This window comes from Aspergillus stella-maris (assembly GCF_047715825.1).
Source record: "Aspergillus stella-maris strain CBS 113639 unplaced genomic scaffold BDV14scaffold_23, whole genome shotgun sequence".
Taxonomy (NCBI): Eukaryota; Fungi; Ascomycota; class Eurotiomycetes; order Eurotiales; family Aspergillaceae; genus Aspergillus; species Aspergillus stella-maris.
In genome coordinates, this window is record NW_027396817.1 from 367,244 (window position 1) to 381,628 (window position 14,385).

The window sequence follows — 14,385 nt, forward strand, 5'->3', positions numbered from 1 at the left end:
AAGTTAATCCATGCGGGAAGGGAAGGTTCGTTTCCTGGTTTCCTGGTTTTCTGGCGGACCGGGGAGAATATTCCCTATGTTAGCTTGTTCGCTTCCCTTGAGTTGCTCTGGTGGTTACTGGTTTGTTTGGTTAATGGGACGCGACGGGTGTCTTCGGCAGATCTGATCTGATCGCTTGTGCGGGTTACGGCATGGCTCGCTTGTATCCACGGATCGCTCGTAGTCTAACTTAAGCCCACAGGGAGGCCCGAGCTTCATCTTATCAACTTATCCACTACGGGGTGCTTTGTACCTTAGATATACTCTAAATCATGGATTTGAGTATAGACACTATAATCATTATCTAAAGTATAATCGTTAGTCAGTAGAAAGTCCTCTATCCTCCATCAATTCAGCGATACTGCATTCCGACAGCTCGGGCAATAGCTTCGCTAGAATCGTCTCAATAATGGAGTAAATCAAATGTTTGTTGCAATACTCATCCGCGAACAAATCAAGGATATCACATTCCACAGCCTCGACGAGGAGCAACTCTTCCAAGTCCGCGTCCCCGTCGCTGCTTGAGGGATCACTAGCAAAGGCTTTGTCGCCGTCGGCTTCGCCATCCAGCGATAAAGAAGGAGGGTCGAATGATTTAGCGCCAGGTCCAGACTCCTGAAACTGGTCGCTCGGAGATTGAGCCGGAGATTGAGGGTGTGTGTAATTTCTCCTAGGGCCAACGCCAGAGACAGGACTAGGGCCAGGGCCAGAGCCAGTCCCTGCTGGGATTCCAAGTGCGCGACGTACGATTGGGCGAGGTACGAGGGAGAGGATGCCGAGTGCGCACTTTCGCCTTATTGAGGCGACTTCGGCGGGTGAGGGCCGCCGCTGTTGCTGATCCGGCGCCGCCATAGTCGCTGTCGCTGGCGTTATAATGGCGGACGTTATTGCATTGCCGCCCGACGCGGTAGTTGTTTGCGTATCTTTGATGTGTGTCGCCTGTACATCACCTGGGGTTGGCGGATTTGGTGTCGAGGGAGACGTCAGCACTTCGACGCGATTGACGCTCGCTTCAGGGTTTGATTTTGGACGGGTATTCTGCGGGAAAAGCGCCTCTCGCGATGCGAGTAGGAGATTGGGTAACAAAGTGGGGGTTAGGATATACTCCTCGATATTTTCGTGGAGGAACCTAGTGGAGAATCCAGGTCAGTAAGACAAAATCTTCCTTTTCTTGGCTAAACTTCGCTGATGACGCTCAAACAAAGCGGGAAATATAGACGTAGGTTGTTGGATCATTTTGTAATAAAGTCAAAGTCAAACGCAAGGTAGCGAGCGACGGGTGTGGGGAACGAAGTTCAAGAGCCCCGGCAAATTGGCAATCATCCCCATGGTTGCAAGGGCAATTTTGTCCCCTCCCCTGCCGTCCGCTTTGGGTAGCATCGTGGTAAGGTAGAAAGATACAACATCATTTCATCATCCGATGCGCGGCCGAGCGGGACCGAACAAGATCAGCCTGACAAAGCCAATCAAGAAGCTTGGGCCAGATATTGGCACGAGTGAGAAGCCACTCAACGATGAAGATATCGACAACAGATTTTATTCATTGGATTCAAGCCGAAAGCCCTCTTCCCTGGAGCTGCAACATCGGGGCGAGCAACCCATTGGCGGCCATATTTTCGCAAGCCCTCATAGGTTTACTGGTCAGGCCGGAGCTCGATGAGAGGCATCAGACATGGAACCCTCATCGGCTGCATGTCGAATGATGAAAAATTATGAACAAGGAATTTCGCTGATTGGTTCAAAAGCGAAAAATGCGCGCAGGACGAACTGTCTTAGTGGCTCTTTCACACAAAGATCCCAAGGCTAGTAAAAGGTCTTTTCCTTTTGAGGGATCGCCGTGGGGTGTCCGTGGTCCTGATGTCAAGGTATTCTGCGAATTTTGGAGCAGCAGTTCGGGAGCAATTGCGCCCCGCTAGCTCCTGATCCGCGATTTGACAAATTGAGATCTTTTCCAAATCCCTTATTCAAGTCGTTGAGAGGCTGGGAAATCGCTTCTTCAGAGCGGTGATGGGCGACCAAAGACTGGGTCCAGCACGGCACGGAAAGGGCCGGGCCCGACCAATGACTCCTGAGCGAACACAAAGGCCAAATGCTGGTCAAAGTTCAGAACAAAACGTTGAACTCTGAAGTTTCGCCTATCAAGACTCAGCCAATCGGTGAACAGGGGAGTATCGATGCCTCGTCTCTTGGAGGGCAAAGGTCTGGACGAGTGGCGACCATAATATTGCGGCACAAACAGAGCCCAGGGCCTGCACAAAATGAGCAATGATCCCGAAGACTGGCCAGGGGTCCGTCGGGGACCTCCTGTCGTTTTTCGTATTGGCGATACGTGTGTGGTTATCTAACGGTATTTTGGAGTCAAGGCCCGTAACGCGTGATACCAGAACGTACGAGCGAATGGGCACTGGTTTCTGCTGATTGCGAAGGATGCGCCGTGCATCCACCAGCAGATCAAGTGATCGATGCAGCATGCGAGCAATGTAAATCCGCTGCATTGACGTCCCGCTGGCCTTTGGTCATCCTCCAATGACTTGTCCGAAACCGCCAGACTGAGAAAGCACTTGCCAGGCGCCATTCGTAGATCATTCTTCGGAGATCCAACCTCATACGACTTGCGCACCAGACCATTCGCCCACACTTCTCGATTCAAGAGTTGACTACTCTCGACATTTTCCCGATCCATTCGTCACGACAAGCCCGGGCCATGTGGACAGACTCGTAATACAATGTGACATAGTGCGACAATGGGAGGGGTAGAAGGGAAAAGAGTTCAAAGATTCCAAATCACGGAAAGGGCGACTCACCTATCAAGAATACTGCCACTGTCTCCCACCCTTCCTGGACCCGCCAGGATCAGGTATTGAACGAGAGCCAACAATCCTCCTAACCACGGCATCCGCCGATGAATATCCAGCAATTGTGACAGCATACCAAACAACCGATAATCGAGCACCGGGCGCTTTTTGACGTCCCCGGGTTTCGCAGACGGCTCGTCAATCAAGCTGCCCAAAGAACCCGGGCGCGAGGATAGGATCCCTTGAGCTGTGGATGCGTTGCGAAACAGCCCGACCACAACGAAACGCAAAGTCATGTATGCGAAGAAGGCATACTGAAGGATACCCCAAATCCAGCCCAGATTTTGTGATTGGGCAGTAGAAGCCAGCTCTTCACTCTGGCTGTTCGTATTCGAAAGTAATCCATATTGATGTAATCTGTCCGGCCGGGTTGATTTGGTATCTGTGGCGTCATCTTCATGCCCGGCGCTATTTCGTGAGAGCGCACCCAGTAGCTTTGTCGTACTCTCCCATAGGAACCAGCCTTCGCATACTCTGCCGCCCACTTCATTTCCCAGAATCAAGTCAGCTACAATGTCGCTCAACAAAGTCCGCAAGCTCGCATTCTCAAGATCCTCGGTCGGAAGAAGAACTGCGAGAACGCCGTTCACCAACAACCGCCGGTAAATGGCTTCGTTATCCTGCTGCTGAGACACAGATCTTGGATTAAAAGAGTCCGGACACGGAGAAAGACCCGGATGCGGATTGAGAGCATGATATATTTCGCGAGATGAGGGTGTTAGCCCTGACAAGTTCGACTGTTCTTTGGCCAGTCGATATGCTGATCTCAGGTGTCAAGGTCAGTAGAAGGTTCTACACCCTGGCAATACGCCCATGAACACTTACAGACTATATGCGCTTCAACCAGAGCAGGTATATCATCCAGAACCAGCTGTGCGATATCGACCCCCCTCAACCTTTGCTCAAGAGCTCGAGTGCAATGAGCAACCAACTGGAGCACCTCGTTGATAAGGACCTGGTCGGAAGTAATCTTCGAATACCAGGAAGATATAAACTCTTTGATTATGATGGCGATGAGAGCGTAGAGCTGACGGTCCACGTCATTCGAGCTGGTAAGCGGGGGTAGTAGCTCCTCTGGAGCATACGGGGAAGTGGCACCGCCATAGCTTCCCGACTGAGGACAAAGCACGCGTCGAATCAAGGCAACCGTGGCCTTTTCGCTCGTGCCATTCAACGGTTCATCTCGGTTGCTATTCCTGGACAGCTGTACTCGATGTGGAAATTGTGTTGGAAAGGCGGTGGTCGGGGAAGCTGGGACAGCTGTTGATCTGGAGCTGGATGTTGTCGGGCCCGCTTTGAGATGGGAGAAGGGGTGGAGGCCCGAAGGAACTGGATCGGTGGTCATTTCATCGCAAATGGGCCCTAGAACGAGTCAAAGCAGTCGAACAGCAAGGGATACGTGAAGACTGCAGCAGCAGCATGGAGACATGCAGTCGTTGATCGTCAACTTCTCCGAGACGCGACTATGAACCTTAACGTCACTGCATGTCCCGATCAGGTAAATAGGGCTCAGGGCTTGCTGATAAGGTCTTATCGCATCCCCGCCTCCTGGCTCCATCTCCGACTCCAGACTCCAGAGTAAACATCCACGTCCAAGCCTGTAGCATCCGTCGGATTTGTAATTCGTGGCTTTTCTCGCTGCTTATAGTACATATTATGGCTACAACAACAGACAGCTTAGTCCCTCTTTGGCTGGATTGTGACCCTGGTCTGCCGTCCTTTTCCCCATCCTTATCTATACCCCACTGTTGACCAGATTGCTGACCATTGCTCTCCAGGTCACGATGTGAGTGCTATTTCGAGGTTACCCCATGGTTGAGCTACCAGGAATCTAACTTGCACTTTCTGGGCTGTAGGATGCGTTCGCAATTCTCCTTGCGGCTCATCACCCCTCCTTGAACCTCCTGGGTATCACGACGATCCACGGAAACGCTTCTTTGGAGAACACCACCATCAATGCCACCAGAGTACTAGAGGCGATCGGCAAGCCAGAGATTCCTGTTTATCCAGGAACGAAAAAGCCTTTCTGCAGACCCGCAGTGCACGCTCCCAACATCCACGGTCAGCGACCTACATTCCAAGAAGTGCTCACATCAGCTAACGGACGCAATGGCGTTATACAGGTGACTCGGGGATTGACGGAACCGATCTTCTCCCTAAGGCCTCAAGAGCCCCAATCACCGACAGGAATCCCATTCTTGCTATGCGCGATGCCCTTATGGCTCAATCCGCGGGTACAGCTTGGGTTATAGCCACGGGTACACTAACAAACGTCGCCTTGCTCTTTGCGACGTTCCCCGAAGTTGCGGCACATATCAAAGGCCTTAGTATCATGGGCGGCGGTGTTGGTGATGGATTCGCAGGTGCCCCTATTAGTAGATTAGCTGGACAGGAGAAGAGAATCGGAAATGTGACTCCGCTGGCGGAGTTTAACATCTATGTGCGTCCTCCGGCAATTATCCCTCTTTGCTATGCTAATTGTGATTCCTCCAGTGCGACCCTGAAGCTTCCCAATCGATTTTCAGCAACGACGTCCTCGCCCCCAAAACACACCTGATGGCGCTCGACCTGACGCACCAAGTCCTAGGTACCAAAGAAGTTCAAAAGCGCATTCTCCATGGGGACGGTGACGAATTTACACAGCCAACGGTGCTCCGCCGAATGCTCTACGAACTCCTCGTCTTCTTTGCCTCGACCTACGAAACTGTCTTCGGCATGACAGCGGGTCCTCCCCTCCACGATCCCCTCGCTGTAGCCGCAGCCATTTCGTCACTCAACCCAGAATTCGCAAGCAAGCACCCAGAGCAAGCTGTCAAGTTCGATGACCGTAATGGAGAGCGTTTCGCTGTTACCGTTGTCACCGATGGGCTTCACGGGACGGACGTTGCTCTGGTGGGGTCGCTCGGTCGCTCGGTGGTTACTAGCAATCCTACTGGTGTATGTATACCGCGTGCCGTGGATTTGGACGGATTTTGGGGTACAATTCTGGACTCTATCCAACGGGCGGACAAGTTGAATGCCGCACGTGCGGCGTGAGTCTTTTCGGAGGCCTTGAGGCATGCGGTACATATTTTTGAATAGACGGTATATATTGGGTATGAGTTACGGTTGGACTGTAGATAGAACAATGCCAATACTGGTTACAACGGGACATCCTCTTCCAAAGAGCCGAAGTCAACCAGGATCTTGAGTCGATTGATTGATATACTTCCGGTAGGCTCAATGCTGTGCTGACAGGTTCTCTAGAAAAAAAAGTTCGTGCATAAGGTCTAATATGTAAATGAGCGGATCGGGCCGTACAGTCAACGCAGGATATAACGTGGTCTGATTCTCCCAAAGGTGGTTTGGTGAAGTCAAATTCAACCGCCGTGTCCTCGAAGAGTCATCTGCGTTGTTCTTGCTTTGCAGTTGTGTACAATCTTCAAGGAGCAATGTATAACTCCTTGGTGTATCTGAGACCTAGACAAAGGAATCCCGGGACGCACTTCAAAGAACGAATGACGTTCTGAGGCACATTTTCCCGGCTTCCTTCGGCGGAATGACAGACACTCCGAGTATCGATACATCATGCGAGCCCTGTCGGCAGGTTTTCCGCGAAGCAGCGAATCTGTGCGACCTGCAGTAGGTGACGCCATAATGGACCGTTTAGGAGAAATGGGACGCCCATGAGGTCCAGTTCGTATAGTCGGACAAAGCATCGGGAGGATCGCGCTAATCATGACTAGCGGTGGAGCAGTCCAAAGTCAGAGTGCATGATTGCTGGCAGAATTTTGGGTGAAGATGTTGGCTATAGCCATGTAGATTATGCTGGTGTGGATGTGGTGAATGGTGATAGTGTACTGTACGCAGTCAGCGGAGACGTCGGGCCATGCATACAAGTCTGAGTCTGTCCACTGCCACGACATTTATACTGTGCGGGGTATACTAAACTCCAAAGATATGTCAAGAAGCAGAAGATGGCGCGAGTTGAGTACGGATTTGGGGTTCGGGGCAGAGGATCAGGTGTTGGAATCAAGTGAAGTTCGGTTTCAGACTTCAGACTCGATCGGGATGGCCTCGGGCTCTCGTTTCCTTCTCCATCGCCTCATTATTCTTCAAACTCACATCACCTGCTCTCTCTCTAAAACTACTCTTTTACTCTACTTTCCTGTCTTCTCGTTCTCATCGCCAGTCTCCACTGTCTACTGCATGCCTCGTCCCATCGGGCGCACTGTCTCTGCGCCTCCCCACGACCAGCCCGATAACCCCGGATATCATGCCCCCGGTCAATTCGCCCTCTGTACGTCTTTCTATTTGTTCTTCAAAGCCTGGGCCCCCGAGAATTATTGCAGGAGCTCTTTGCCTCTGAGCAAACTTACTTCCATTTAATCTACTGCGCCACGGCCTGTACTTATCTGTTGTTCTCTGCAGGATGCCCCCTCCCGATCGCCGTCGGCTGCTGCGTCTTCCCTCCAGTCTCTCCCCGCCGCCGTGTCAGACGATGCTCACAATGACAACGTGAGTTTTTTGCGGTCTCGTGTACGATCTCCGCCCGATCCTTCCTCTTCCTTAATAAGTCGCCAGCTCCGCCGCCGACAGCAGATTCTAGCCGGCCTTGATGTCGACCCGATAGACCCCGATGATGCAGGCCTGCGCATGTCGGTTGAAATAAACCGTCGCATCCCGATCCTGCGTCGCCAGCGCTCCGGTGCGAATGAGGAGAGTTACGGTACAATGAATAATAGCAACCTGCCCAACTACGAAGGCAGGGTCTCGAATTCCCGTCAACTCTACGGCTGGGCTCCGGCATCCGATGACGAAGACGACGATATCCCTTATCCGCCGATTCACAATAATGCGCTCACGTCATGGCTTGGCCGGATGTCTGAACGGAGCGCGTCAAGACGCTCTACACGTCTGAGAAGTCCGCCGACAGTTCCCAACGGCCCGACGGAGAGTAACCACAGGTCTAGTGGACAAGGGTCGACGGAGAGTAACCACAGGTCTAGTGGACAAGGGTCGACAATTGAACCTTTACTACCTTCTATACCACCTCCGCGTCAACCCAGATTCTCACGCACACGAACCCTGCAAGATTACCTGCTCGACCGCGCAGAGGACCCCCGAGAACGATCCAACGCAGGGTCCGCGTCGAGAGCTTATCGGTTCCTTCCCAGTGGTCGCAGCGAACCGCATCGAGTTCTTACACATAACGATGTGCGCGCGCGGGTCAGCGCTCACCGACAGATGCACCTCGACAACCCGCCTTGCCCTCGACTGAAAGAGACTATCAGATACCTTGATCAACTCCGCTATTCCAACTCCTTCGAAGAAAGCCTCACATCTGCGTCTGCCGGGGGCTTCGTGGAACATCTCGATCTTTTATCTTGGGACAAGGACGACTTTATCCTCGACACATCCTCGTTGTGTCCACCGCCAGAATGCTCATGGCTCCGTCCAGGTATGACGTTCAGTGGTTTCCAAAGAGCCGCAAGCAGCACGAGCGTCATTCTCCCTCAGCAAGGAGGGGGTTCGTCCAATAACCCAATGATCGTGAACGGCAGCGACCAGCATCGGATCAGCATACAAACAGCAAACGGAAGACGATATTTTGCCGGCCAAGTCTACAACCTAGATAGCGGCAAGGACGAGAATTGGCCGGTTAAGGTGACCATTCACGATATTAACACCCACGATATGACACTGTCAGGGACAATGGAAGCATATAACATTCCCGACAAAACATCGCCGTCCCACGAAGCGCACATCGTGACCTTCCTAGAAGGCGAGATCATCGACTTCAATTCACACACCCTCGAGACGAAAAACTTCAAAGCAGATGCCGAGATCGACAGCACCTACTGGCGGGAATTGCAGCCTTTCAAGAACCTAACTGATGAAGAGGTGACGCGGAACCTGGTATCTCGAAAATGGATGACGGAGCAGCTTTGCAAGGGGTGGATCTTGATGCGGTGGAAGGGTTGGTTCACCAATTATCTCATATTCATCAGGACAGCAGGCTAACCGATATCGCAACGCAGAACGATGTTTCATAACACCTACAGACGCCCGCCAGGGCCTCACGATATCAGGCTTCTACTACATCTCACTCCACCGCGAAAGCGGCAGCATCGAAGGTCTATACTATGACCCCGGCAGCTCGCCATATCAGCAACTGTCCTTGAAGCCGGAGATGAAGAAGATGACCCGGCCGTCGTATAGTTTCCGTTAGCTCGCTTGCACCTTGCAACTCTTGATTTGCTTGTTTGACTTGCGTGCTTTTTCTCGCTTCCAGGCGTTTTTTATGGGTGGCGTGCTTGTCATGATACAATCGCATAGCTGGTGTTTGTCTATTGTCAGATTCTCGATTGTACCTACTTTGCTTTACTTACTTTTCTCATCTAGGTCCAAAGATCTAGTGTTTATACTTACTCGGTAGACAATGAAAACTACAAATTCAATCTTACGACCTACAAGACGAAAACGAAAGATAAATGCTTAGTTCAACCCTTTTTTAATCGTCCGTAGAACATAGACTAAATCCTCAATCCTCAACAGCCAAGGCAGAAAGACCCGCTTAGATCGACACAACATGACCGAACTTTCTCACCAGCAGACAAGTAACTAAACCCCTCCAGCAAATCCATCCCATCACATCATATCACGTATCCCGCCACACCCTATGTTGGCCGTCAATTAACAGATCGGAAGGAGTAATCTACTGCTCAGTCTGGAAGTAGTTGAGGAGAACGCTGCGCTCCTGGCTCTCCTCACCCCAGTCCTTAACAACAACGCAAGAGCAGTTGACGACCTTGCGGGCGTTACCCTCGCGGTCGAGCTGGCCTGTACACGCACAACCGTTAGCAATCTCTCCCAATGATTCCCAACCAGCAATTCCAATGAGAAAAGGAAGCACATACAAAGACCAACCCACTCGCCAAGCATCTTCCCATCAGGAACCTTGATGAGAGGAATCTTGTGCTCGGAGCAGAGCGCAACAACAAGCTTCTTGTAGGCCTCCTCCTCGCAGCCCTCGTTCAGGACACACATGTGAGCCTGGCGACGGTCAAGGGCCTTGGCGGCCTCACGGAGACCACGGGCGAGACCGTCGTGGATGAGCGAGATGCGAAGAACACCCTTGAGGGCGTCGAGGACGGACATCTGGCCGCTGCCGGACTCGGCGGGGACTTCGACCTCCTCGGCGGCGAGGGGGGGGTTGGATTGGGTCTCTTCTCCGTCCGACTATATAGAAAAAAACTCATGTTAGTTTTTGGACTGAGGGGTTCATGGTGGTGTATTGGTTGCCAATGTGCGATTGGGATTGGGGTGCTGGAGGGTACGCACCATTTTGATGGTGTGGTTATTCGATGTGAATATGTCGGAATATCCTCGAAGAGTGGTGGTTGATGTAGTAGATCTGGTAGTGAATTGTGGGATGTCCTGCTAATTTCCGCTCGCCTAGGTTAGCTCCGTGTGCCCTACGGCTTAGTCATATCACGTGACTTGAGTTCACGTGACAGTTTCATCTGCGGTGCTTAGAGCACAGCATTTACAACCACATTACTGGAACGTAAATAATTATTTCAGTTGTATTCAGCAGCAAGCTGCTCATCTATCCAACTACTGGTCGTGTATCGCGTGTCAACAGAGGTATCATAGTCATACATGCAAGTAAAATCGTCCACCTGTACAAGTGTGCGGACAAAGAAGAATCAGACATATGTACTCGGCCGGCTGTGTCCATAGCCATTAGTCAAACCCTGTTCGTGAAGACCAGGGTTTTCAACATGCGGTCCATTAATTCCATTCGGTTGAGGCGGTTCAACAGCAATCGATTCCGGTTCTTTGTCGATATGCATCTTCAAAAACTGAATGTCGAGGCCATGCAGATGCGGAATGTGAGGGACAAGGTCCATGAAGTCGGAAAGCTGGTCAAGTTAGTGTATGGCCATCAAAACTATAAAATAAGGAGCATACCTTGATCCAGAAAATACGATCCATAGCAAAATACTTGCTTCTGGTCTCGCTGTCCTTCTGCATAATTTGTCCAAATGACGCCGTCAAGAACTCGGTATCATCCGCCTGCACAAGCATTCGCCGCGTAACTCGCCAAAGGTTCATTTTCTGGGTATCCGTTGCGTCCTTCTTCTCCCAGCCCGCATATTGAGACAGGTGAAGGTCATTGGTCGCTAGCAGCGGCGCAACAAGGTAGTTTGGAACCCATCGATCGCTGGCAACGTCTGCACTGCAATTTGGATTAAGTTGTTTGGTCTCTGCTGTGACCACCGGCATGAACTTCTTCAGCCACGCGTGGTTGCGGGCTTGAGGGTCGCTGGATCCGACGAGGTTGGCCGCTATGCACAACCGACTAGGAAGGGCATCGCGTCGACGTTGCTCGTCCTTTTCCTGATCTCTGCGGATCTTGGCTTGTCGCTGTCGTTCCTGCTCAAGCCGCTTCTGACGCTCGTCTTCAGCTTGCTTGATCCGCCGTTGCTCGGCCTCCTTTCGTTTGCGCTCTTCTTCGGCCTTCTCCTGGGCGATACGGGCCACACGAGCCACTCGTTCCTCTTCTTCCTTTTGGACTCGAGCTTTCTCTGCTTCGACTCGTGCTTCCTCTGCTAATCGCTCTTTCTTTTCTTTCTCGGCCGTGCTTTGTTCTGTCGTTTCGCTAGGGGCACGTTGTGGCCCGGCTGTAGCGGATCCTGCTAAATCCGATGACTTCCGCTTCGACTTCTCCTCTGTCTGCGGTCCTTCCTTGTCAACATCCATTGCATTGGACTCGGCCCTGGGAATATCAGCCAATTCGTGCTTTTCTTGCTCTTCTTTCACCGATTGTCGGTCTTTCGAAGGAGCAGCACGTGAATCCTGCGAGCGATCCCTTTTGGCGTCAGTAGCATTGGCGGTTTTCTGTCGAGGCGGCGATTTGACATCACCAGCCGCAGCCGTGTTATGCTTTTTCAAGCCTCCATTCGTGACATTTGTTGCACCCTCCTCGGATAGAACCCTTCTCTTTTTCTTCAATAATTCACGCTGACGCTCGGCCTCGGGCCCGCGAGAACGAGGTCGCTCGGGACTAGCACTGCTACGTCCACGTTTCAATTGTGGGGCTTTGGATACTGGTTCAGAAGATCGATCAGGGCGCGCCTTGGTAACATCTTCACGTCCTGATAGTGAGTCTGACGAGGGCAAGCTCGGTGCCTTCCGGTCGCGATCCTGAGGTGGTCGTCCCGCGATTAAGCGTCTTCGCTTGACTATATCCTCGCCTCTATTTGAGTCTCCATCGTTCAGTATCGCCCTGTGCCTAACAGATTCTGGGCGAGATGATTCGATATCGTGATGCGAGTTTTTGGGCCGAGGAATGCCGGATTTGTCCCTTGGGTGCGCGATGCCCTTCTTTTCCCGAGGTACAGCAGGATCTTTAGGTACGTCACGCGGTCCAGGACTACCGTGCTTTCTCGACCGAGCGGGTGAAGGTGACTCTTTGCGGGCAGGCCTCTTGCTTTCCTTCTCTTTGTCCCGCGCCCGGCGAGGTGATGGCATATCAGCTTTGCGTTGCTTCTTGCTGCCAATGTAGTTGTCGTAAGCCTCTTTGAGTGTATCATACTCCTCCTCCCAGTTATCTGCCCGGCGTTTCCTTGATAGCTCAAAATAGGTCAACCCATCGTAGATCCGACGGGCGGGATTGAATCCGGGTTGATCGAGAAAAAGTTTGATCACTGCCAAGTTCCCGCGGCCAATGGCGGCCAGCATCGGAGTGTTGTGACCGGCCTTTTGAGATTTGACTGGAGCGGGATCAGGATTCGCATCGCCCATACCTAGAAGAAGCGACAAGACCTCATCGTGGCCACCTTTCGCAGCGGCAATCATTGATTCCGTGTCGGCCTTCTGTCCCACGTTGAGAATGTTTGCAACGCCAGCGATGTCGCCTTTGGCAGCAAAAGCTTGAAGATTCTCGGGAGTAGCCTTGGTCCATAGAAGGTCGTTCCTGGTGGCTTCGCTTCGCACGCTCTTTCGTTTTGTTGCCATTGTGCTGAAAAGTGGAGGGGATTCGCGAGGGCTGGCACCAGAGATTCTTCGCGAGGATGATTCTCGGTTGGGAGCAGTAGTTGCCTCCTCTGAACGGCGGTTGGGTCGTGGCTTGGCTTTAGCTTCTTCCAGCAGCCGTCGGATCTCGTCACAGTCATCCGGTACCAAGTCACTAGGCTCATCACCTTGAGAGTTAACGGCCCGCGGGTTCGCGCCTGCGTCGAGAAGAATCTTCACAACATCCTCGTGACCGTTTTCCGCCGCATCAATCAATGGTGTATCCTTGTCAATATTGCATGTTTCAACTTCACAGCCTGCTGCTATTAGGTACTTCACTATTGGCGCGCAACCCTCCAGAGAGGCTATTTGCAGAGGTGTATTCCCCGCATTGTCAGAAACATTCAGGTCTTCCGGTCGTTCTTCGTGGCGTTGAATCACTGACTCCAATTCCTGAGCCGCACATGCACGCGCCAGACGGGTTCGACCATTCTGGTCGCGCAGCTTCTTATAGTTGGTCGGTCGAGCTGGCGAAGCTGAAGCTCCATCGGCCGAGACAATTTTTCGCGCATGAGCACTCGGGAATGGAGATCCATTGGCTGACGAGACTGACTGGCGATCTTCGGAGCTTTGTCGGTTGAAGCCGGTGATTAAGGGCGCGGGCGCTTTCTTCTTCTTTCCGTTGGTGAGTTGGGGACCAGAGGCAGTTCGCTTGTGCGTCTGGCGAACTGGCGAGACCGAACGGTCGGTAGACGCGGGACGAGGGAAGACAACCCCATTGCCTAGGATATGGTCCTCACGACTGCGCACAGGTGAATCCTTGTGGCGCCCGCGCCGACTAACATCTGACTCTCCATTGACGCTTTCGCTGAAACTGCGTTTTCTCGAGGTTCTCGTGGTCTCTGACCGGCTCGAAACAGAGTGAGAATCGTCGAACTTCTCCTGCTTGACTATAGATGGCGAGTTTTCTCTCCACCGAGGACTCGCTGGGCGCGGTACACCATCAGTTTTATCACGGCGATCCTCATCCACTGGCCTGCTCTTCCTCACCTGAACATCGCTTGAAGGCAGTTCATTATCGCCAGCACGATCACGCTCGTCATCACGCCGTCTCGGTTCGTGTTTGATGAATTTTCGTCTTTTCTCGGGGGAAAGCGACTCGCGACCGGACTGGATTATGGTTTCCGCCTCCGAATCAGCCTTGGGACTTGGGGGTCCCTCACCGTCCCCAGCAGCATCTACCTCCTTCGCGAGTACATCTTCAGCTCGTGGAGCCGGTGGAAGCGACGGTATTCTGGGGGAGGGCGGCCCCAAGGGAGGCTGACTATTCACCTTAGCAGCTAACGCGTTCTGTTGTCCGGGATCCAGGACAGCCGGTAGCGAGGGAACAGTGTCAACATCACTCATAGCGGTAACACTCGACCTCTCTGTATTCTGCTCGACATTTTGGGAGGCCGTGACGGACAGGGTGGGTTCGAGGTCACGAACG

At 52.4% G+C, this 14,385-nt stretch overlaps 4 protein-coding genes across 4 annotated transcripts; 2 read left to right on the plus strand and 2 right to left on the minus strand.

The window, feature by feature from the left end:
• Positions 1 to 357: 357 nt before the first annotated feature.
• On the minus strand, positions 358 to 4,239 carry BDV14DRAFT_199648 (PXA domain-containing protein; the record flags this gene model as incomplete). Its single annotated transcript, XM_073773327.1, has 3 exons — positions 358 to 1,168; positions 2,844 to 3,654; positions 3,720 to 4,239. 3 exons carry the CDS (start codon positions 4,237 to 4,239, stop codon positions 358 to 360), a joined length of 2,142 nt encoding a protein of 713 aa, XP_073628836.1.
• A 156-nt stretch (positions 4,240 to 4,395) lies between these two features.
• Positions 4,396 to 6,057, plus strand: BDV14DRAFT_51966 (uridine-cytidine N-ribohydrolase). The gene is made up of 5 exons (XM_073776953.1): positions 4,396 to 4,602; positions 4,673 to 4,680; positions 4,751 to 4,955; positions 5,018 to 5,334; positions 5,388 to 6,057. Exons 1-5 carry the CDS (start codon positions 4,551 to 4,553, stop codon positions 5,928 to 5,930), a joined length of 1,125 nt encoding a protein of 374 aa, XP_073628837.1. The 5' UTR covers positions 4,396 to 4,550; the 3' UTR covers positions 5,931 to 6,057.
• An 824-nt stretch (positions 6,058 to 6,881) lies between these two features.
• BDV14DRAFT_51994 (GID4/VID24 family protein) lies at positions 6,882 to 9,340 on the plus strand. The gene is made up of 3 exons (XM_073776954.1): positions 6,882 to 7,173; positions 7,305 to 8,853; positions 8,915 to 9,340. The coding sequence occupies exons 1-3, from the start codon at positions 7,150 to 7,152 to the stop codon at positions 9,103 to 9,105; spliced, it is 1,764 nt and encodes a 587-aa protein (XP_073628838.1). The 5' UTR covers positions 6,882 to 7,149; the 3' UTR covers positions 9,106 to 9,340.
• Positions 9,341 to 9,353: 13 nt separating this feature from the next.
• Positions 9,354 to 10,351, minus strand: BDV14DRAFT_172223 (40S ribosomal protein eS12). Its single transcript, XM_073768554.1, has 3 exons — positions 10,218 to 10,351; positions 9,794 to 10,115; positions 9,354 to 9,716 (listed from the first exon to the last, which is right to left on the minus strand). Exons 1-3 carry the CDS (start codon positions 10,218 to 10,220, stop codon positions 9,592 to 9,594), a joined length of 450 nt encoding a protein of 149 aa, XP_073628839.1. The 5' UTR covers positions 10,221 to 10,351; the 3' UTR covers positions 9,354 to 9,591.
• Between the last annotated feature and the right edge of the window lie 4,034 nt (positions 10,352 to 14,385).